A 25571-nucleotide genomic window follows, 5' to 3' on the forward strand; every position below is an offset into this window, starting at 1 on the left:
GATCTTCTTCGTGTGTGCGTATGCGTGAATTCCAAATTTATTATCGTATGTTAGGTATATATGCAGTGTATTACACCTAAACCGTACATTCATTTAATAACATTCTGATAAAAATCCCGCACGTGCGCTTTTTCCAGCATCCGCTCAATGTAAGCGTGCCAACCGATTGTATTCCTACAATATGATCCAGTCGAGGTAAGTAAAATATTTACACGGGAAGTAATAAAATTTCAAATAAATGAAGAACGAAAAGGAAGAGAAAAGAAAAAAAAAACAAGCACCGTTGAATGAGCAAATAACGAAAAAAATTATAGAAACGTAAAGCGTTAACGATGAAAATGAAACATCAAATTTTCGAAAGAACTTTTCAGGCCTGCGCTGTGCGGCCGGGGTTGAAAACGGCCACGGCGTCCCGACGCCTAGGGGTAGCACGACTCCCTTCGTCGGGCTGACACCTCAGTACACGCGTCCCGACGCCCGGGGATGCGTCCGTCGTCGCAGCATCGCCGCTGAGTCGTCAGGATTCCGGAGCGAGTATCAGTCGTATCGTAAAATATTACGTTATACCTGTATTGGGCCTGTATAAGAAAGAAAGAAAAAAGAGAAAGAAAAAAAGCGAGACCACCAACATCGACGATCCCATGTCACAAGCCTACCCGACGTAGAGATAGCTATGCTACACCCTTCCTACAAGGTAAATTAATTGCTGCTCAACCGTCGGTGGATATAGGCAAACCGGTGTACGGGGGGAGGGTCGGAAAGGGGTGACGACAAAGAGGAGGAGGAGGAGGAGGAGGATCAGGGGGTGAAAGTTTAACGAGCCTCGGATTGTTCCACGATTTTCTCATCTTCACTAAAGTCCAGGTGTAGGTACAAACACACACGCGCGTATCTCTCTCTCTCTGCTCGAGAAACAAATCCGGGGATCAGGCGCACCGATAATATCGCTTATACGCGTGTGAAATGTGAGCAGCTCGAGTTGTGATTACGAATTATGTTATACCTGTACAGCGATACTGGTGTACAATTTCTTTTATTTTTTCCCTTTCTTTTTTCAACCAAATTCAACCGATCAAGTTGACGGACGCACTGTTAGAAATGCGATGTTAAACGTAGCACCGAAAATATTCTATAGAAGTACAAACCATTTTGGTGTTGATTTTAAAACCACTTGGTGTCAATAATCGAACGATTTACACCGATGATGTTTTATTTTACACCTATCGGTGCGGACTTTTATTGACACCGTGAATTTTCTGACAGTGAGCGGTTTTGCAGCGAGTGTATGTGTGCGTGTCGGTGTGCGTGTGTGTGTAATAACAACGCGAGGATAAAAAAGCTTCTCTGTTCGCGGCTTCTTCGCGTTCTTTTTTTTTTCCTCCTCATTACCACTGTACGGATTTCTTTCATCCCCGCTTATCGGCCACGCGCGCCTTTGTCTCGAAACTGATTGGTGAAATTACTCACTCGCGGTGACGGAACGACGAAGCGACGTCGCGACGTAGGTCCTGTACTGACGGAGGCTACGCGCGGGATTATCAACGTGTACTTATCAGATATTACAGACTGCGAAGAAGAACGCGGCGGGATTCGATCCTTTAATTTCATTGCCGCTGGGACGCGATGCCGGATTTGAAAATAAATACCCGTGTGTATTACACCTTTGCCTTTTTTACCCCTCCAAAAAATCAATATCGGGTGATTTACGGCGTGTAATAAGTAACTTTTTACTCCGAACCGAACCGAACCGAACCGAACCACCCCGCACCACGTGCAGGGGTTGACTAACACGTACACATTGCTGCAGTGCGTATTATAACGTCGGCTCTCGGGGAAAACGAAACCGCGGGAGGGCCGCTGCCGGTGTTAAAGTTTGGCGAAAAATCTCACCGGCTTGTGGATAATTGATGTCGCTGGGCGGAGGGAAATTAAAAATTTTTTTAATAACCGCCCATCCACCCCCTCCTTCTTACATTGACAGAGCGACGGTGAAGGGATGTTGAAAAAAAAATTCAAAATATTATTCAAGCTCTGCACAGCTGCAGTTCGCGTATCCGACGACCGGGCTCTCAAATTTCGATTTCCTCAAGGTGTCGTCGTCCCCCAGGTTTCGTGAACCTTGCAGGTTTATCAGAGTTTATCTCCGAGGCTCGGGATATAAAACCGCGGGGAGAGACATAAAAAATCTCCGCTGTCCGCGTCTTGAAAGTTGTAATATTTTTTCGCTCTTTTCTTTCTCGTTGTTTTTTTTTTTTCTTTTTTTCTTTCTTTTTATCCAAGCTTCTCATTTTTACCTTTTTATATTTATTACTCCTCCCGCGCCGCCTAACAAATCCCGCGTGAACTTTGATCTCGGTGTAAAAAAATTAGGTATCATAAATACGCTGCCGGTTGTGTAGCTGTGTGCGGGGACGTATTCAATTTTTAACTTACCTGTCTCTATACGTACGTACGTAGATTTATTCCTTTTATCTTGCACGCGAACGAACGTCGGAGGAACTTTCCCTTTCTAGGAGATATCACGGGCATGCACGTGAACCGTGAAGAATTTGCTTTGACTTCTTCGAGGAATGAAAGTGAGTCCTGACATTTGAAACTAGGCGAGACTATGTATACGGTATATATGTATACGTCTTGTCGAAATAATAACAAGAAAAAGACAACAACAACAGCGTGTACATATGTACACATTTTTATACCCATTCCACATCCGGCGGCTTTCATCCGTTCTACGACTTCTCTGTGACGTCAAGTTCTACGCGTCTTCTCTCACACATCGCAGGGTCCGACATGCCGCGCTTTCTCTTTCGTTATTACATGTATACGTTACCGATCCTCGGACTATAATCACAGCGAATGGGCATTGGAGAGCAGGTATTGGAAAACTTTTTACCTCGCGAGATCGATTTTACGATACAGCTTCAAAGGGAGGAAAATGGTATTTTTTCAAAATTCAACTTCCCTCTTTTCTCTTTTTATTATTCGGCTCTCCGCTCTCGCCATCATTCGCCCCTCGATATCGTATATGTTTAGCCTTCGGCGGTGTTACGATACTTCTCGTAGTTTATGGTGCAGGATCGGAAGGACTCGATGTTTTAAGTAAAATATTTCGGAGGGAGTGTAGGTTACAAAGGGTCGGAGAGGTCCGTGTGTATTTTTTCTTTATTACCTTTTTTTTTTAAATCACGTATTTCCGTCCGACCAAATGGTCCCGTATAACGTATCACCGGTACACGTACACCGCGCACGCAAACATGGGTATGTATATACACACACATATGTATATGGATACACAGACGCCCTGCACCGTAACATCAACCCCGTAACGAGTATAATATTATACTCGGTTTAATGGGTCTCGATTTGTTTCCAGAATGGGGGTGGCACGGTTGTTACTATGCTGTTTACTGCTCGAGGACCATAACTTGGATTTCGGGCTCGCAGTTTCCAACAACGTCAGGGACCTACACAGCGTTCCATATGCAACGAACGAAGCTCTCAACGAGAACGGTGAGTCCCTTCCTCCAGGCAGGAAGGAGCTTGCGGGTCAAGACCGTCTCTGTTGCTCGGCTTGTATATTTCATCCTCGTCGCTACGCAGAATCAGGATCTATTATACCCACCTATCCATTCTTACATCCGCGTTCCCGGTCGCACGTCGTCGTCCGGTAGAAACTGACAAGCATGGATGTCGTTGACGACGAGTCGCCTCGGCTGCCGGACCTTTCCCTGCGAGCTTTCTAAAACTCAAGTCTATCATTATTTCTTAACGATTCCTAATTGCAATCTTGTACCGTGCCTCGCGTGTAGGCAAACACAGGCTGAATCCCGAGTTGCGGGTGAGTTAAACGTCAGGACTACGCACACCGGGTCTGCGATACGATCGTTAATGTACCGTCGGGTTCCCTGCTGCGGACATTCGTTCGAATTTGGAGGAGTCGGAGCCCGGGGAGAGCTTGTCATCTGTTATAATTGTTATATTAAAAGGGTATAATAGGGTTTATTTTGTTATCAAGGCGGCCTTCCGCCTTTCACGGCAGCTCGTATAACGGGCACACCGCCTACTATATTCCATAACGATCTCACTCGCCGACGATACTTATCGTCGTACTTAATCGCTTTTCTCCGACTCCCTGCACAACTGTTTCCGCAAGCTCAAGCGCCGCTCTACAGGTCGATTGCAATCTGCAGAGAGAGCTTTGGTCGCTCTCGGGGCTCGGAAAGTATTCGAGCAAACCTCGCTAAGCCCGAACAGTTGAGTATCTTCGTCCGAATTTCGAACATCATTATAACAGATTTACTCGAAGGGACTGCAAAGGGCTGATTTTCATCCAGTTCTTAACAAACACTCCGACGTTTCGCGACGTAACAATAACGGCGAGGAATTCATTTTACATGTTTATGCATTGAACTCTGCATCGTCACGTTCTTATCTCAAGTACACTTCGAGTAAGAAGATTTCTATAATGGGTTAGTTTTATGTGTACCTATGGCGATGAGTTTATCGATCTTCCACGTACGTGCATTCGCGGTGTGTACGCGTATCTCGCGATAAAGAGTTGAAACGTCTCGGATAAGAAAAGAAACGTAAAGCGAAGTAAGTGGACCGAAGGTTGGGGGAGGAGAGCAAAAACGACACCGAAAAGTTCAAGTGGTTTACCAGGAGCTTGAGAAGTTTTTCCTTTGAAGACGAGAGATATTAATTAAACTGTCACGGACACGGAACGAACTTTATTTTGCCACTTACAAGTTTACGGCTCTCCGTGTATTTGTCATCTATCCTGCAGTCGTTTTTTCGAAACCGAGCCGCCCCGCTCTGTATATTAACGGTGAGAATAACCTGGATCTGAAGCTCAGGATCGGATTCAGGATGCCGTACGTGAGTTGAGGAACTCGATTGACAAGTAGGGTATGTATAAAAAATAATAATCTCTCTAGTCCGCGCGTTCGCAACCGGTTTGCCCGTCGTTTGTTACGCCTCATATAAATTCGCGCACCTAGTCGGTTAAACTTTGTTAAACTGCGGGATGATTATACCTGCAACGAATAGCTTGATTTTTTGCAACACTCGAGACTCTTTTCGGCAATCTTTTCAGAGTCTCTCGGGGGGGGAGAAGTGTGCGCGACGGTGCCTACATTGTTTTCTTATTCTTCTTATTCTTCTTCTTTTCACGTTATACGAGAGTCTGGGGGAAAATATCGTTTACCTAAGATTTCCCGAGATTTGCCAAGGATATCCCTCTAATTACCATTTTCTCATACCTTTCGCCCGAAGTTGGGACATTGTACGCCGGTTTAGACCATGGACCACTTCCTGCCGCGCATCCTACCGCACCTTTGTTCCTTTCCAGGGTGAAACTTTTGTGTACCTAGTAACTCTTTGCAGCGCGCAATGCCGTTCCTTTTTTCTTAATTCTTCTTTTATTCCTTAAACTCCGAAATGATCTACGGTTGCATACTTGAATGAATCGCCGGATCGCTTACCGCACGATCTCGTCCTTGAGGCGTTCTACCTGTATATGTATATATATATGTATCTATAACGACTGCGGGCATAAGCAAAGCTGGGAAAACAAATGTATAATTAAACCATCGCGAGGAGGAGGGTTTCGAAAGAGAACCGTAAAACCAATGTAGGTACTGGTACGTGTGTACTCTCGCTCTGCGCTGATTACCATTGGCAAATATTTGACTGCTCCTTGGCGAATTTCGACACGCTGATGCAGAATCTCGGATAAAAGCAAACAATATTTTCCCCTCTTTGATTCGCATTTACCTGCCGATACGGTTTAAATTGGGTGTATTATTTATGTATGACATATTGTATCCACAAGTGATACGAAATCAAATTTCACTTCTCAGAATTATGTATGTAATACCTTATCACGCGATCTGAAAAACGGTTTTTATCTTCGTACAACTCCAAGTACGTTGTAATTATACAGCCTGAAATTCCTCACGTTTATAAAAATCTCTAACCGTCAATTTTCCTCCTTCATTATCGCTTGTACGGTAAGCGTGTGGGGTGTATTACATTTACCTGTTCTTTATTTACGATATCGTGAGATTATTTATTTATTACACTCAATATGGGAATAAAAAAAATTGCGAACTAAAACAGGGGAGAATATTTTAGCATTCGAATATCTCTCGCAGCTTTATAACGTTGGAAAACCATTAGGACATCGATGATATACGTAATGTGTAACCTATACATGCGTAATATGTGTGCGTTCGTGCAACGTGAAATATAACAACTACACAACGAAAGCGGATTTTACCCCGCTGATAACGAATACGGTCTAATTACGAGGTTTCAATATTCAGTCAGCCGATTATTAGCGAGATATAATTCGCCTCCCCCCTTCTTTATACGAAACATTACTATAGACGGTTACAGCATCACCTGAGGGGTGAGTCTAAAGTTGGCAGGGATCTAACTTTATAACTTCATATAAAGCCGTTTCAAAGTTCGCATAATGATGGGGTATCGGATACTTCCATTACCAACTTATGCCATCCGGACATCCCTTCGTCGTATTCGAGCCTCCCTCGAGCCGAGCATAAAGTATCTGACACATAATAATACACGTCCAACCATTGACGAAGAGTCGGGCATGTAGCTGTAGATTACAACTCGAGTTCCGCGCACCGCGTACCTTAATCGTGTTACCTACGTCAACATGCGTGCGGGGATTGAATTCCTCCGATTGTTACATTATACGGTTATCGGGGTGTATTACGGACGTCGAAAGTTTTCCCTGGTGCAGGTGTGACGTCGCACATGGTTTAGGGATGGTGTACGTATATCGCGTGCGCCACACCTCCTCTCCTGCATGCCCGTACAGCAAGCGCAGCTCCGAAGCTTTCGTCTTCGTTCTCTGTAATATAGGGTCGCGTCTCGCGTATAGTCGACGATGCTCGGCTGCATTTGAGGTAAGAATTCCCGGGTTGGCATAATATCACAATATCTATGTAAAACAGGGTCCCCTAGACCCCGCAAACAAACGAAGCGAACATTCGTATGCTAACTGCGCCTATATAGTCCAATCACCGTAACTCGAGGCTTATATGTCCGAACTGGGGGTGTACCTACATCGAACGATGGACGGACCCCTGTGCCTCGGAGATGCCGAGGCGAACAAACTTCTTTCCCTAACCCTCGAATAACTTACTAATTTACAAGTTTACAAGTTTCCGAGTAAGAGAGAGAGAGAGAGAGAAGCAAGAGCGAACCTTCTACAACCCTTCAGTATGTGTACGCAACCCGCCGCAGCTTCAATCTGCAGGGACGATGCACACGGTTCTCTCAACGTCCGCCTTAACATCCCGGGGTGAACTCAGACGTTTGTTGAATCAAGGACGGATTTCTCGGCTTTGCGCATACACCTTTCAGATTCGGCCCATGCAGCTTTAACGAGACTTTAGCTGCTGCTGCTGCTGCTACTGCAAATTGCGCGGAATCTGTAATCTTCGCTTATTTTCTCTCTCTATCTTCCACTCTGACATTGCTGATATGTTTATATCATGCTTACTTCAACTCTGCTACAACTAATGTTATTTCTCTTGATATTATTTTAGTTTTGTTTTTTTTAGTTTATTTTACTTTTGTACCCGTTTCATTAGCGTCTAGTTTTATTAACGTCTCATTACGCTTAGGGGGACCTGTCCCTAGGTGAATAAAGTCCATCTATCAATCTCTCACGTCCTACATGATAACTCTCCTCCGTACATCTCGGAACTCTGCGTCAGATCAGTACCTATACCTTCCAGACATCCCTCTCGTCGTACAACTTCAACTGCCCATGAGTTTCACACTTCTAGCCGTCGTACATCTACCTATCGTGACTCGTTTCTGTAATCAGCCGTATACTTTTGGCACTCCCGTCCAATTGAAATTCGCTTATCACCTACTCTCAACACACTGGAAAATCGACTGCACAACTATCAAATTTGCCATAGGGATAACCTGCTTAGAGAGACTTAATTTGATCGTAATTGATCGTGTTCCTACACTTAGTATCGCCGGGCAACGTTACCAAGTAATCCTTATAGCATTCCTTGGCTTTAGTTTAATTTTTATTCTGTTTTACTTTATTTTATCTCTTCTTTTGTTCTTCATTAATTTTATGTTACTAGGGGCTTCGCCCCTGCGCGCTTCGCGCGCCAACCCCATCTCGGCGCTACGCGCCTCGGGCACTCGGCGCTGCGCGCCTCGTTGTTCGGCGCTTCGCGCCTCACTATTTCCTTACGCATTGTCTAGTAGACAGGCGAATTCCTTCATGTTGATTTAATGACAGGTCCTGCACTTGCTGTCCACTTCAATTCCTTCTGTGCTTACTTTTCTTTTTTTCATCAATCTAAGCTTCCATTCGTTGGTTGAAAATTGGTGTTCCTTCTCTATTGATATCTGTCTATCTCCTTGACTTGCTGAATTATTTTTGCTACCGCTCTGCCCGTTATTCTCCAAAATCACCTTCTTTATATTTTTTTTTTCTCTATATTTGCGTTGATGTTCATTCCGCAAAATATCTCTTTCTCTTGTGGTCAACATCGATCCTGGTCGTCCTCTTTCCTGGTTATACGAATATTTGGTGGATATTATTCTATGGCTTATTTGGTTCTTCGCACTTAAAATTTTATTTTCCTCTTTCTTTTGTGATACTTCCGACCATCCACCATCTTCATCGCCTTGTCTGCTGCTTGAAACTCCTCCTTTCTCCATTGTCATCGTAAATCCTGGCTGTCCTTTTGACTGTTTGGTGATATATTTAGATTTACTATTATTTGATTGTTACTTTTCATACTTATTACTCACTATCTGAATTTTATTTTGGTTCTGCAAGACATCAAAGTGTCCACTCTCTCCGTCACCGGTGAAGAGTAGCGAGAATTGTGTTCCATTTTGTGATCCGATCCGGTGTGGATGAATTTGTTCTTCGCGATACTCGATTTAACATATCTTAAAAATTTCCGCAGCTGCATATATTGCATTTTTATTCATATGTGATTTGTAATCACCAGGTCACCTAATCACAGCACCGTTTGACTCATTACCTGTAATAAAACCCGCAAATGTAGACCAATTATCCATTATATTTGAAACGATACTCAGTCTCACCTCTGCGTGTCGATCTTGAGTGCCGTATACACAATACGCCAACGCGCGAAAAAGACAATTCCTGTCGGGAATCATCGTTATAATTTTCGTTTGCATGTTCATTTTTTGCACGTCAGAAACAGATACCTATAAAGATATTTGTCAAAGACTGTCATAAACAGCCGATGACAGCTGTCAAAGGGTTTGCTAGATGCTTTTTGTTTTGTTTTCGGTATCTCACCCCACCGCCAACTTCATGCGTATACTATTGTTATTATAATCTTTTTTTACTATTGTTATTATAATCTTTTTCTACGTTCATTTGTTTGAAACTTTTTTATTAGATGGAGAGATTCTAAGTACAATCTGGTACCCTTTGTTTATACCCGTGCTTTATGTTGATCGCTGTACCCTTTATATCATTTATATCATTGTTTTATATTATTTAAAACCAAGGCATACGTAAACCAAACAATCAATATCTCTCTCTCTCTCTCATACACACAGAATTCTCGAGATTAGATCCCCATGCTCCGATTACATATTTTTATATCCCGCTATCATTACATGCAGTTTACGTCTACTGATTGCAATATCACCCAGTTATATTTGAACGAACTCCCTTCCCGGGCCGTCAATATCGTAAAATAACTACTGCGCGTCGTCGTTATTATTGGCTTCGTTTGAAAATCCCGATAACTAAGCCCGTCCTCGTTTTCGCACTGTAATCTGGTAATTTTCACCGGCCACATTATAAATACCATAGAACATGTACACGTATACCACTATGTATTATACAGAAGTTGCAAATTTCGTCGCAAATCTTTTGCGCAACACGTTTGCACTCTCTCATATATTATACGTACAATGATATTTTGGCCAGCAGGTTTGATTGAATTTTAACGTGCATTTATTTGCAGTTATAGGTGCCTATATACATATACCTGTATAATTATATCGTGGAATTATATAATTGCGACATTGAATATTTGTGGTGAATTGAGTAGTGAGTTGAAAAAAATTCACCCGACATCGAGCAAAGAAAAAGTTTTCTTAGTTATTAATGCATGGACTGAATCGAGTTTTATGTATACACCTATGTACAGATATATATTATATATATGCACACACAACGTTGAATCTATTTCAATTCGTTCCATCAAATGTTTTTCACCTTCGGAATGTCTATATGTATATATATATATGTATGTATGTGTATTGATTTCTACTCGAATGAAATAAGGATTCTATTCAGGTGGTAAAATACAACCATTTTATATTTATACGCCGAAATTATAGCATCTCGATATTGAATGGACGGAAATTCGTACAATGAAATGTATAATTCGTTTAAACATGAACAGGTTACGAAATAAATTCCTTACTACGAGTATCTGTATAACATTTTCGACAGTTACAACAGAAATATATCATTAAAGGGGAAATATTTTTATTGGAAATAAAAAATTTTCTGTACATATAGTGCCATGTTTTCTATGGATTTGAAATTTTCCGTAATTTTGATTGAAATCTTTCGAATTACACAATGCTTAAAAAAGACCGTTCTCTGTTTACTCCGATAAAAATTTTCGCCTATAATACTCAACTGTACAAGCTTCGAGTTTATTATAGAAATTCCATGCAACTAGCACGAGAAAATCGTCTTTTCCTTTAATTTATGCCACGTTTGTTGCTGTAACAATCTGCGAGCATTATACAAATCCTGATTCTTGCAGGACAAGTTGGCTTGTTAAACGAACATCTATTTCGCAAAACGGAAAGATGCTACGCGGATGCAGAAAGTTATAAGAGCGAACGTGTTATAAGCCGGCGAGATTGAATTATTTTTCTCGCCAATCTTTCCGTCGTAGAATAAATAATATGATATGTATACGCGGGTGTTGTGGGGTAGCGAACGGGGGGAACGAGTAAGGAGAGAAAGAGCAGGAATGAGAAGAGGAGAGGAGAGAAAAAGAGGAGGAAGGCCGATACGCCGCTGCCCTCGTCGCTGCTTCCACGGATATTTTCTTATATTACATTCTAGACATGGAAAATCTGGAAATACCATTCTTTGCCGGTTCTCCGACGGTGAATATCTTATTATTGTAATCCTTGCTCTTTTCCTTCTCTGCAGCCCAGAACCCCTACCTGTAAACCGCAAACCACCGGGGCGCGGAATGGAATGGAATGGAATGGAATGGAATGGAATGGAATGAAAAGGGTACGAAGGGGAGAAGGTGAGGGTATGGGAGGGGAGGGGAGAGGAGAGGAGAGGAGAGAAAAACGAATCGCCGTAAGGCGGGTTTAATAACGAAATAAAAATGAAGCATAAGAGCAAACAGCTCCGCGGAGGGGCAGCAATAAGAGGATCGGCAAAGTTTGACCGTTCAACATTGACCCTTGACCCTCCGCAACTATTGACGCGACCATTAGCTTGGCGAGAAATTTCATGTGACCGGTGAACGAGGTATTTACCTAGGGTTCCCAGAGCTCGCGAAGCGCGCCGCGAGCTTCCCGAGTATTAGAAACAGCACGTAAACCAGGCAAGAACGTTCCCTGAATTTTGATTATAAGTCATTAGGACGTTGCAGGAGTCTTTGTCAGTTTGTACTCCCGCTTCGCCCAACTCGAGATAATTTAGTTTAACGGGCGGGCGTGTCTCTCTCGTATTGAGAGGAACTCCTCGCTCATCCTCCTCGTACTGCGGCATAATCTTACAGGCGGTAAGAATTTTTTCACCCATCTTCCGGAATTCCTTCAAGCTTACACTATTTTCGAAGGGGGATAAATCGCGCGCCAAAGCCAAGAAGAGACGCGCTTTTATAACTTATCGCGAATTCGGTATCATAATTTTATACGTTATCGCTCGAAATTCGAGGGAAACAAATCGCCCGGCATTACGAATATACCTGCCGTATAACGTTACAGGCGACCGTATTGTCTTCCCGCGAAGTACCGGATTAATAATACATGGAATGCAGCGTACAGCGGGGGATGGGGGTGAAAAAAATATGGAAGGATCAAAAAATTAAAGGGCCGCAATGTAGAATTTTTAAACAAGCGAAAACTCAATTTACAGAATTTAAAAATATTGAAAGCGGATTTATGGAGAGGTAAAAGAATAAAAGGGTCCGAAGTGTAGAATCGTCGGAATTCCTCTCGATAACGTAGAACCGTATGCCGTTCTATGTTTTGACTGACTTTTGTACATTTTATCATTCTCTATTTCGACTTTCTATATTTGCATACCTGGACTTTCCACTTTTTTAAATTTTATTAATAAGATTTTCGCCTCTATAAAATTTCGATATTCCGGTCCTTCCATCGGTCGACAATTCCATGGCTTTTCGAGCGAAAGTTATCTCAGCTGTAACTAAATTCTATACCCGCAAGTATGTGTAGGTATATACTTATATCCGGTACGTTCGGACTACCGGAGGTCGGCAAAATTCACCGATCGGCGTAGGTATATAATCGGGAAACCGATATAAACAAAGCTATTGCATCGTGCACAAGATATTGGCTCGTGCTGAGCCCTTTTTCTCCCTCGGATACAGAGGCATAAGAGCATCGGTGTTGGCATTGGCCTGTCTCTGACTCTCCGTGTGTACATACCTCCAGGTATTTGGCCGCGGGCGCAGCTGCACCCTGTTCAATTTCGAAGCAATCGAGAAAAATTTATCAATTCTTATACTGTTCCAGATTTACCGGGTTTCACTGGACCGATTGACAACGTGACAGTGGCCAGCGGCAGGGAAGCCATTCTTTCCTGTACCGTGAGAAAACTTGGCAATTACCAGGTAAATCAATCAGGATCACCCGCGACTGGCCTCTAATAACGCAGCTCCTCGATACGGATGTTGGCTCGAATTCGTATTAAATATTCCTATACTAGGCTAGTCCTTGTTTAGGGTGTTGACGGATTTATTCCGAGCCGTTTCCCGAATCAACTTCAAATAAAATAAAAGAACCCACCGATTTATTCAGACTTTTATCGCAACTTTAACCCCTCCCGTCAACAAGGTGGATTTCTCCGATTGAAGTACGTGTGATTCGGACTATCATTCTCAGTATATGTTTTATTGCAAGGGTAGCAATGTTAAAAACAATTTATAACCGCGTAGTTTTAACGGACATTGGTGCTACTATCTGACAAAAAATTCACTTTTTTCCATTTGGTGGGTGTGAAATTCGTCTGGATTACTTGGTACGATGATGTGAATTATTGATCAGATAGTAGCACGAATGCCCGCTAAAATCGTGCGATAACAGATTTATTTTAAACATTTTTACCCTTACAGTTAAACACATACCGAGAATGTGTCCGAAACACGTGTATTTTGAAAGCGAAAATGCACTCTATTGAGGGAAGCGGTTAAAGTTGAGATAAAAATCTGAAAATATTAGGCAAGCTTTTTAATTATTTGAAGTTGATCTAAGAGCGGCCCGAAACAAACTCGTCAACACCCTAAATAAGGACCACCCTAATCTATACCTACACATTTAAAGCATGCATACGTGATACAAGAAACAGGGAATGTTCTCCATGACTTTGAAAAAAGAGATATATGTACGTGCAAACGAGACTCTATGAAGAAGATTAATAAAATCGTGATGACAAACTGTCAGATCCATCTGCTTCGCAGGGAAGAACGATAAGTTGAAAGAGAGAGAGAGAGAGAGAGCGAGTATCATCCGTACACTTTCTATCCGGGTGTAAAGTATGCGATATACGTACACCTGCGTCCTGGCTTATATGCGTTGTATGTATACACACCTACACTCAGAGAGGACACGTAATAATGGATCGTTGTCAAAAAAAGATCAGGATCAGATCAGAGATCAACTTCACTCAATCATTGTCACCGACGTCGGTGTCACGAATTCGTAAAACTTTTACATCAACCCATCAACCTTCTGGGAGAGATAGAGAGAGAAAGAGGAAGGGTAGGAAGGAAAGAGAGAGAGAGAGAGAAAGAGAGGAAATAGGATAAAATTGAATTCTTCCCATGCGTACGTGTTTATTATAGGTATAATGTGTACTGCGTATGTATATCTACACACACACACACACACACACACACATATATATATATATATTGTACGTGTATTTACGCATGTGTATGTCAGGTATCCGCCACACGTTGTAAACGTTACAAATTTCCAACCGTCTATACGCATCCGTCATGTAATAACTACACACGAACCGGAGATATCTTCCCTCGACAATATTTTATGTATATACCATTCTATAAGAAATTCGCGCATACAATAGTCGTTGCTTTATATATATTACAAGTATATAGTGCATACATACCTAGGATTCTCGGAGCCGTGCCAAAATTCTCTAACGTTATGTATGTCCTCGATTTATTTTCAAATTTATACCGATCAGGTGTTCGACCCGCTCCTTAGCTCCCTTTTATTTTCTTCTTTTTTTCTTTTTATTCATTTTTTTTTCCCCCTGGTTTTACAAAAATTAAGACGGATTTTCCGCGTTCAATATCACCGGGCGAGTTTTCGACGAGAGTTTTTGATCCTTCGCGGTGAATTCATGCGGGAACTCAAACCGAGGCTACAAATGATTCCATTTTTTTTGGCAAAAACGACGAATGAATTAGCAGTGAGCCAAATACTTCGTACGTTGTTGATGTTGTTTTTTTTTTTTTTTTTTTTATCTTTTGTTATCCATTTTTCATTTCGCGCACGAGTCAATATTGTATACGAGTCTCGAATTTAACGGAGCGCGAACTTGTAAAAATGAAATTAAAACAAATTCATACATGAATAATGCATATCTCTTCTGCGGTATACGTATAGTAGAGGTAACGCGTACTACTTCCAGATGAAAAATTAATTATAAAACAGACCGGGAATGAAGGTTTTGAAAAGTTTCTCTCTCTCTTTTTCTTCTCTCCTTCTCTCCCCCGTCTCTTTGCGCGTTACCGCTCCAGTCTGCTAAAGCTCCGTATATAATATTGACCAGAGCCTATAAGAGCACGTGCGCACAGAATGAGGATGTTCCCACGTAGAATAAATATCGAAAACAGGTTGCTGCACACATGCGTTTAACGCAGACACAATGTTACAATGCCCACGTATCATATCATCTACCATATCCATACAACATCCATAATGTTTAATGGAATGTTACAAAACGGTAAGTCTTTTAACCGTTAACCGTCGACGAACTTGGGCGAATATCACCCCTATACGTACATACCCCCACACACCTATGCTCTTTACGCAATAGGTTCGAAGGTAGGTATGCATGTACAAGTCGAGGTATACGTATTGCATGCAATACACGCAGAGCGAAGGTGGCAGAGGATACTGTAGTTGGACAGGAGGTGGGTGGGGGTGGAGGGTGGGAGTCTTGATTCCCAGGGGTTGGCACGGGCATTTACTTGCCTGGGGCTTATTCAGACAAATCGGTGATTGCTATGGAGGCAAGCGAGACGGAATACCGAAAACGCGGAGGGTGGTTCCTGGGGTTGGGATGATTCGGGGGTGGTTCTTGCCACGGGCGCGAGAGAGATCCACGGATGATTGTTTCCATGATTACAATGGAATGGGGGGGGGGGGGAGAAGAGAGCAATCTCTTAGCGCTAACGTAGATTCGTGACCAAGAGACTCTCAAGATATTACCGAAAAATTTTCAGATATCCCCGGCTATCCTCTGCAAGAGCTGTGTGGTTTTTTTATTTTTTCTTATTTCTATATACCGAATATACCGCAGGGCTATTCGATATCGCTGTGCAAACAGCAACAGACGGTAGCTGCCATTGTTCTCACTCCATTAGGGTTTCGAGTTACTGCCTAAATATAAGTATTTTTTCTGTTTATTGTACGTGTAGAAGAGAATAAATCTCGCGGGGTGATAGCGAATGTATAATATAACGTTACATCTGCATCTTTGAGTGTCAATCGTGTGATAATACTCTCGTCTTTGAAACGTTTGGAGGATAATTTATCACAAGTCAATAAACACCGCAAACACTTTCGGTATAATAAATAATTTATCGTTCGCGCCTCTTGTGTTGTCACGTATAATATGTCCGCGGTGCGTGTAATGTTTAGGGATGATCGTTAATAAACGATTATTACAGGTATATATACATACACGTGGTTATCGGTCAAATTGGAATCATTAATAACGTATACATTGATATTCATTTAGTTATAACTAAAGAGAAGAAGAGATAAGAAAAAAAAGAGAAAGGAAGAGCAAAAATTTTGCAGACGTTAGAAAGTTTGGTCTGAAAGCTGGAAAACTTTTCTCGTATATAATATCGGTATGAGGGGTACTTTACTAAATGATATAGTTTATCAAATCTAATCTATACTTGTCGTCTTGTCGATATTAATCACCCTGGCGTACCGATTTCCAAATTTATGTGCAATCTCTTATGTTTTCATACACAGTGACAACAATAATAACTTGTTTCCGTTAAATATATACATACATATGTTTGCGCGCGTGTGTGTGTGTATAGTCGACACGACGATGCTGCAGAATAGAATTTGACAAATCGTGTTGTTCATTTTTCAGATAATAAACGTGTTCTTTCGTGCAAAGTTTTTATTACTCTTACTTTATACATAGATCCAGGTAGGTGTTGCAGATCGAGACTAAGCTCACTAAATCGCGATAACCAAACTTTTTTTGCCACGGTGAATTTGTACGCTTACAAAGTAGAATCACGGGGGTACGAGAGAGCGGGGAGGGGTGGAGGAGCCGAACTTACGAACTGCAAGTAATTCTTCTCACAGCGAAAAAGAACCAGCAGCTAGCGCCCTCTTACCGCGGATATTCATTGATCCCGGCTAGAAGTTTTCAAATTTTGCCTCTCATCTTCGCGGATGATTACACGCCCGAGCAGGCCACTATAGAACAATTTATGGAAGGAGATACGGACGAGGGGCTAAAGGGGGGGGGCTGCAACCTCGGTGTGCTAAACAATACGATATCAACCTGCTGATAAATAACCCATTGTTCTTTGGAAATTTAATTATCCTTACCTGCAGTTATAGAGATCGTCTCATAGGTATTAGGTATACGTACTCTGAGTAAAATTGCATTTGTAATTCATAGTAACTAGAAAAATTCAGTAAAACAGGTATCGTTCAAAAAACTATTTTAATATTGTTAGGATTACGAAAATACGCGAGGTACGCGTAATCATTTTGCGCTATCGTCGATCCTTTTTTGGTAATTGTAACGCAAAATCAGTTTCTTCGGTTTACTCTACTTCTTCAGTTAAATAAGGCTTTAACGTCAATTTATGCTTGCACAAGCATTAAATTTTCGCAACGGTTGCAAGAAAAAATAGCAACAGTGATCGTAATGAGGAAGAATAGCAACGGATACTAGACTTTCCGGTAACAGCTAGAAAACTAATTTTCATTTTCTATCTAGAACCATATTTGTTGATTGTGGTAAAAAATGAAAATAGTTCAGGACTGAGAGGTAACCGGAACTATAATTTTCTCTCAGTGTATGATGTGATATACTTGTATAACAATATGTACGTAACGTTAACGCATAAAAGCGAGTGTTTTCATATCTGTCAATATCCTTTCCATTGTCTTTTTTTTTTTTTGAAAATCGGCTGCAGGTTGCTTGGCTGAGAGACGAGGATAGAACGGTCCTGTCGATTGGTCAGCGAATCGTAACTCATTCGGGACGATTTTTCATATCGGTTGAGAACAAGATAAAAAATCAAACGAAATGGCGGAAAGAAGAGGAAACAACCTGGCGACTGCACATTCGGATGTTGAAGGAAGCTGACAAGGGTTGCTACATGTGTCAGCTAAACACGAAACCCATGTTAAGTCAGCTGGTCTGCGTAGACGTATTAGGTGCGAATTTATGCCTTGCATAATAATACTGTTGAAAATGATTTTGTGAATTTACCACACATTTACTTTTCAAAATAGTTGTCAAATTACGAAATGAGATTGAAACTTTACAAATTCTGTACAGCGAAGTAAATTACTATGCACTTGCGTTAAATTTACGATGAAAATATTTGATTTTACTAAAGTTTGTTTAAAAAAGAAAAAACAGAAAAAAGTAATTTGAATTTCCTGAATTGTGCAGTAAATTTATTGTATTTGTATATTGAATAAACGGTGAATTCACTGTTTCGTATCCGGATAAAACTTCCAGTACAGTGTAAGAAGTTCCATACAAATATTTTTAACAGTGAACACCTTACACTCGGCCCGATAATACAGGCATGCCAATAACCGTACTGTATTAATATCTCGCCGGAAGTCGGACCCTTTATCCTTAGATTCTATATAAATATATGTATATGTATGTATGTACGTATTTACTTGTCGCGCGCAGTTGCTCCGGATATTCTGACTTCGGGAACTTCTGAGGGCGAAGTCTCGGTGTCGGAGGGCGAAAACGCGACCCTGGCTTGCAAGGCTTCCGGCAGACCTTCGCCGCGAGTACTTTGGCGGAGGGAGAAAAATAAGAACATTTTGGTCAGGGGATTGCACGAGCAATTGGAGCGAGGTGAGCAGTCGCTTGTATTTTAACAACAATTCGTATCTCGTGCTGCGTGTGATTAGAGCAGACGTCACGTTTGTGCCCCGACGCTGCAGTCGCGGGTTGAAATGCGTACCGATATACAGACGGAGGGTAGGTATGTACGTACCTGTGTTATGCTGTACACGTAATAAGCGTGTTCGTCCTACCGAGGGCTGTCCTTTTTTCATATAATAAAAAGTGAAAGGCGCGTTTTCGTTTTCTTGATGCGACCTCGTTTGCTCGTATGATTAGATTTGAAACGGACGGCGTTGCGTCTTTTCCTGACGCGGATATGGAATGGAATCGAATGGGACGGGGGGGTTGGTAAAATATTTGCGTTTTTTTTATCGCCGTCTCCTTTATTTTTTCCTTGCCTTATATTTACTTATCTTGACTTCCGGATATTTGCCCTTGTCATAGCAAATATCAGCTTTATTCTCCGTCTCGCCAATTTCCGTCCGGCATTTTCAACCCCCCTGAACCCTCCTACATACATACACGCATACATACACGTTACACGTACCTAGGTAGCAAGGAGGTTCAACCCTTACCACACACCCAACACCCATTACGCAGGGTTACGCGTACGCAAATACATTCTTATATTTTCGTGCATAACCGTACCTATAACTATAACTATACCGGTACACTGCCGGTACAACTTTGTATACATTCCGAACAGCTCCCTCAACCCAGAAACGTGGGTTATAGAATTTCTGTACTCAAATGGAAACCATTTGATGAAATCTATTATGCCATCGATACGGAAAATCTCTGATGTACGATACATTCGGTATACACACGTTCGTACGTGTAAAGGAGACATGAAACTACCGGCCATTTGATGGATAAAATTCCCTCCCCCTCCTTCTCCTCCTCCCCCCCCCCCCCCCCCCCCCCTCCCCCCTTATCCTTCCTTGTATTACATCACACTCTGTCTACAGATATCTCCGATGCGATACGCACATTCGGTTTTATCGTTATTCGACCGAATACTATCGTTGTTGAAATGTATTTTCTACGCAAAGACTGCATACACCTTTGAATATACAATATACGTATATACCATATACATGTATAACGTATATATATTTATTTAATTCACGTGCCAAAAAATACAGTCAAGTTCCGCGGCTAAAGCGTGCAGGGGTGAAACACTTTTGTGTATTCGAAAACTGGCCCCCGGTTCGAGCTCACCGCGGCTTTAGCCGGTAGTTTATAGTTCGTACAAGTCGACCTATAAATTTGCCGCACCGTTGGATTTCTATGGGAATCGCAAGCGTGTCGAATAGAGTGGTGGGTAGGTGGTAGAGGTACGCGGTTTCCGTTTACCTTCGTTGTAGACTCAAGAGAGAACTTGATGCACCGTGATTGCGTACAAGTTATACCAACGTATGTAACTATTCAAGCGTACAGGTAGACGTTATAGAATGAATATGCATTATCTCGAGAGTAGTAGAATTTCACCGCGGCTATTTCGCTACAGTAAAATTTTCACCTCCGCGAATTGTTGGACTTATCGCGCACATTCGTCGTTCGCGTACTCTCTTGATCAACGTTACCATGCGGAGCATGATAATCGGGTATGTATTTTATTTCACGTTTGGCGAACCGAGAGAACGATTCTAACGCTGCAGACTGCCCGCCTCCTGGGTAGAGCGACCGACTCCCTGAGAGTGCAGAGCAGAACGTTTAGTCTGATTCGAAAACTTTTGTATATCAAACAGTGGACAGCTTGTCCGGGGAACGACTGGAGCTGAATAGAGTAGACAGGAGGCAAATGGGCGCTTATCTTTGCATAGCAAGCAACGAAGTTCCCCCAGCAGTGAGCAAAAGGGTATATCTTAGAGTGAACTGTGAGTATATACAAAGATAATTTATAAACCGATATAAATGTATTTACCTACAAGGTGTATACATATATATATACATTATTTACGCACTATGTACTATACATACGCAAACGGAGCAAAGCAACACTCGGGGCAAAGAATTAAACCGAGAAAATATTTCCCGCCAGTTATTATACCGGCGCCAATGTGTGTATATATAATATATTTTATAGGTATATATACTATATGCATGTATGTACTTTATAGTATACATTACAGGTATAATATGTATATAACTGCAATGTATGAGTGTGTAAATAATGGTGACATATTTTTCGGCTCGGATTACCGCGATATATTAAAACTTAGTATACGAGTTTTAAACCGTAAATTATTTTTTAAATTATAGCTTCCTTTTTTTTTTTTTTTTTTATTTATCTTGTCGCGTTTCTCTCCGCATCTCTGTACAGGTATCGTACACGTATTCCTATATCATATACGTATATTCTCTAACGTTCTGCAGTTTCGCCGAGCGCAACGGTTCCCAACCAATTACTAGGCTCGCCTCTGGGTACCGACGTTGCTTTAGTTTGCCTAATCGAGGCTTATCCGAGAACTATCAACTTTTGGATAAGAAATGGTCAAGTAATTATGAACAGGTACGTAACCTCTTATTAAAATTAAGTCGTACTATTCTTATATCTTTTCGGGGATACGATGACTGCGATAATAATAATAATAATGATAATAATAATGACAATAATGATAATAATAAGAACAACGAAGAAAGGGAGGAAAGAATGTGGAGGAAAAAAAAAGAAAATGGAAACGGTAAAACGACCCCTGACAAACAAAGTCTCGTATCTCGTATTTCCTTATTTTAGAAATTCAGATCACGGTGATGTAAATCCGGGCCGACGATTGTGAGGTTTAAGGATTCAATGTTGTACCTTGTACATTTGTCAAAATAATATCCCGGGGTAGAATATATATATATGTACATATACTACATATGTATATGTATTAACGTATACAGCGATTTGAAATATATATTATACGTATGCCTGTGTACACAATGCTTCTTGCAACACACGCAGTGGAAAGTATGAATATCGGGAAGTAAAACACCCCGAGGAGGAATGGAAGACAACGATCGAACTAAAGATCAAAGGGTTGGAAAAAACGGACCTCGGCGAATACACGTGCTCGGCAACATCGAGCATGGGCAGCGCAGACGCCACCCTCGGAGTTTACGGTAAATTATTGTCGAACACGTGATCGTTTTATTATGCAAAATTGATACACGTTTATTTAACGCCTCTTCTTCGACCTTTCGCATTTTCATCGAACGTTCATCCTTCCCTGTGTTTTTTCATTTCAATGTGTCTTTTTTTCTTTTTCTTTCTTGCTCGTTTTACCTTCTTTCTCTTTTTCTTATCTTCCTTTCTTTTTTTTTTTTTATTTTCTCCATTAATCAGAACGGACGAGGGTTGTTACCCCTATTCCGGAAAAATTTCTTCACCACCTCCGGCACCCCGTCGTAAAAACATAACGTCAAGATAAATTGTATTTGCCTGTGCCGGTCATAAACATATTACAAGTATTATAACGCGGTGCGAAGATGGCGATGATTCAGTGTGTGCATAATTTATTCTTCGCAGACTCCCTTACACTATATTATATGTACCCAGGTACCTAGGTACTTGTAATAATTCCTCTTCGCCTCCTCGTTTATCACATCCTGCAGAGTATGCGTCGCTCGGTCCATCATGCCTATCATCATACCGCTTGCGTTACACGTGTATTCTATGTACGTACGTTGTTGCAGCAAATGGGTACATAATTATTTTTCCACATAATATACTTTTTTTTCCCTACAGAAATAGAAAGAGCCACGTTGCCGACCCAGCCGACTTCTTCGACGTGGAAGAGGCTGGGTAAAACGAAGGCTAAGCAGTTGGCTCAAATTACAACGCAGAATCACGTCTACTATCAGCTGAGCACCCCGGCGATGCAGAAAAGCACATCGCGATTGGTTTACAACAGGCAAACTACGACAACAATGGACCCACGCGTGCCCCTGACGAGGGATAATGCTTACAAAAACGACGATTATGTAAATTCGCAAAATTCCGCGAGAACAATGCTCGAGTTACACAGAGTGGTTTTGGTTCTATGGATTATTAACGTCGCGTTGTTTCTACACATTTTGTGAATGCTCGTTATCGTTTGTACACGTACGCGCTGCGGGTAGATGCGTTTTTGAGAAAAGCCTCGTTCGTCGCTATCGACAACCGTACGATTATTGTACGTAGAAAAAATATTTCACCTGTGTTGTTCTCTCTCTTTCCAATAGCCAGCCGAGCTAATTGCTTTATGCTTGGACCAATTCTACGTTGATTTTAAAAAACAGGAAAAATACACAAATACGAACTAGAGTGATAACTGAGGCTTATAACGCATTGACGTCGTTTCGAGGAAAGAATCGTGATGTAAATTTGTTATCGTTACGATGGTTACGATTATAACTTTATTATTATGAGAACTATTGGTAAGGAAAATATTCGGTAATTTAATGCTATAGAGTTATGATAGTAAGCTTGAGTTGCGGGGTATTTTTCGAAAATAATTTATTTTGCGAAGGAATCGATGGAGGTGCGGGAGTTCAATTTAGGCAAGGTATGGTTAATAATAATAATGTGTACGCGGCAATAGTAACACGTTCGTCAAACGATTTATTGTTTGGAAGATTGAATAGCATCGTAAATTGCGATTAGTCAGATGTATACTGGAAATTTAATAATGACAAGTCCACGGTCATTGCCAATATTACAGGTGTAATAAATTCTCAGCACGCACGTTAATTTCGAAGCCGAAAATAGAACTCTCGGTATTGTTTCTTTTATTAATTTCCTTGTTCACCAAGATGGAAAACAATGAATCGTTCGAGGAAACTTCAGAATTCAATATCGCGGTGTCGTTTTTACAACGTATAGGTACTACCGCATAGATTATAATTTGCACATCAGACAAGGAGAATCATGCAGATTAATTAACAATTCATTGAAGATTGAAAGGGCGCGTAATAATTCACTGATTTCTTACGATACAAGTTCATAATGCCCCTTTGCGAATCAACGATTCGTTTATAATCAAACGCAGACAAATAATTAGCATATATATCTATACATATATAAATACATATATTAATCTATAGGTATTATAGGTAAATAATTTTTTAAAGAAAATCAGCAAACACAAACTGGTGCTTTACACACAAGAAGCTTAGAATGAAGGTAAAAAAAGAAAGGTAAGTAAAAAAAAAAAAAAAACTGTTGAAATATACGTAAATTGAATAGTTTCACCTGCAATATCATTTGTCACAAATTGAAGACGACAAGGTGTCGTATACTTTACTCCCTGCCTGTTATGTACCCTGACTAGAAAAGGAATTAGTAATAATCTAGGGCCGCAATTACCGTCACAAATATCTCTAATCCTCTGTACCGTATTATTATCATTATTATGACTATCATTATACCGCGGCATCGATGTGTAAGTAAATTATTGGCATAGAAATTTAATATTTAAGAGATTGAATGTGCAAATTGAGTAGACTTTTGAACGCGACTATTTTTGTATTTAAGTTTACGTATGTAAGCGTTGTGAACTATGTTATTATACGCATAACAGGGTGCCCGGCGATCCGTAAAGACCTGCAATTCTTCGGGATCTTCATATTTCCTTACCCGCGGTGAAATATGTATGAGGGATATCTCGCGGTCAAGTTTCACGACGAAAATAGTTGAATTTCAATTTCCTACTCGTTCGCTGCAATCCTTGCAAGCCGCAATCAAACGTTAAAGTGAGCCTGAAAATTGAAAAAGGGGAACTGTTGACCTGTAAAATCTCGAATTACACACAAAGGTTCTCTATTCGCGCAACCGCTGCAGGACACCCTGGTAGACGTATTTGAAAGCAGAAATATCAATTTACTCCTATGTCGTAATATAATCGAGACATACTAAAACCATATCTGTGTAACGTTCATATCTTTAGTGTTCGAACTAACGTTAAAATACACATTACATCTTGAATACCAAGAAGGAATTCAAGAATTTTATATTTCTTTTCGTAGATAATATAGCATTTATCACCCCTCGTATCGTCTGTCAATAATATGATTAAGACTGTTGCGTGTGTGGTGTACAGTGACAAGAAAAACGTCTACGAAATTTATCAAAAAATAATTGGTGCAAAATATTATTTCCGACGAAAATTTACGGCGGGATAATTTTTTTCGCTACGATGGTTTTCTTACGCGCGAGTCAACTAATATTGGTAAAAATGAACAGTTTTTTTGTTACCGCAACATTGTTTGCTATCGCGAAATCTCATTTGTATCATCGGTTGTTGCGTCGAGTAGAACGTATTGATAATCGGACAAATAACAACTCATCCGTATAAGTTCATGTCGTATAGTTAGCAAATGGATTTTAGATAGAGCTTAATTTTACATATCTGCACACTAATCAGTTATTTGTAAGGTGTACGAAGGTTTATTGCGAACTTGTACTAAATGTAAATGATAACACATAAATCGTTATACTTAATTGCGAGTATATTATATTCTGTAGTGATCATTGAATGGAGTTAGGAATAGATTATTGTTTATATCGCGAAGAATATAACGATATGAATGTGAGGATATTCGCTAAGTTAATTACTATCATAATATACAGGATCACATAATGCTCAATATATTACTATATTTAAGAGAGATGATGTTGTTATAGAAAAGAATACGGGGAAAAAAAAAACAAAAAATATGTTAAGAAAATAATGGAACATATGCTCAAAATAATAAGTAATAATTAGCTTTGCCAAAGTAAAGTGTTGACAAATAAAATGTACTATACAAACGGAACGAAAAGAGAAAAACAAAAGCAAAAGAAAAAAAAAACCGGGTCGTTTCTAAAATTCTTTAAACCCCATATCTGTGTCTTCGCGTCTTCTTCGTTCTAGACTCGATTTAGGTTCCAGTGAAAGATAGAAGAAGCAACTACATGGTGGTAATAAGATTTCAATATAATTCT

The 25571-nt window shown here is 40.7% G+C and overlaps 1 protein-coding gene across 1 annotated transcript; it reads left to right on the plus strand.

The window, feature by feature from the left end:
- Positions 1–2867: 2867 nt before the first annotated feature.
- On the plus strand, positions 2868–25560 carry LOC124222524 (lachesin). Its single transcript, XM_069136880.1, has 9 exons — positions 2868–2874; positions 3374–3510; positions 12802–12899; positions 17718–17961; positions 18455–18628; positions 20371–20499; positions 20999–21134; positions 21573–21730; positions 22356–25560. The coding sequence occupies exons 2-9, from the start codon at positions 3375–3377 to the stop codon at positions 22688–22690; spliced, it is 1410 nt and encodes a 469-aa protein (XP_068992981.1). The 5' UTR covers positions 2868–2874; position 3374; the 3' UTR covers positions 22691–25560.
- Positions 25561–25571: the final 11 nt, after the last annotated feature.

Source organism: Neodiprion pinetum, chromosome 6 (genome assembly GCF_021155775.2).
Source record: "Neodiprion pinetum isolate iyNeoPine1 chromosome 6, iyNeoPine1.2, whole genome shotgun sequence".
Lineage (NCBI taxonomy): Eukaryota > Metazoa > Arthropoda > Insecta > Hymenoptera > Diprionidae > Neodiprion > Neodiprion pinetum.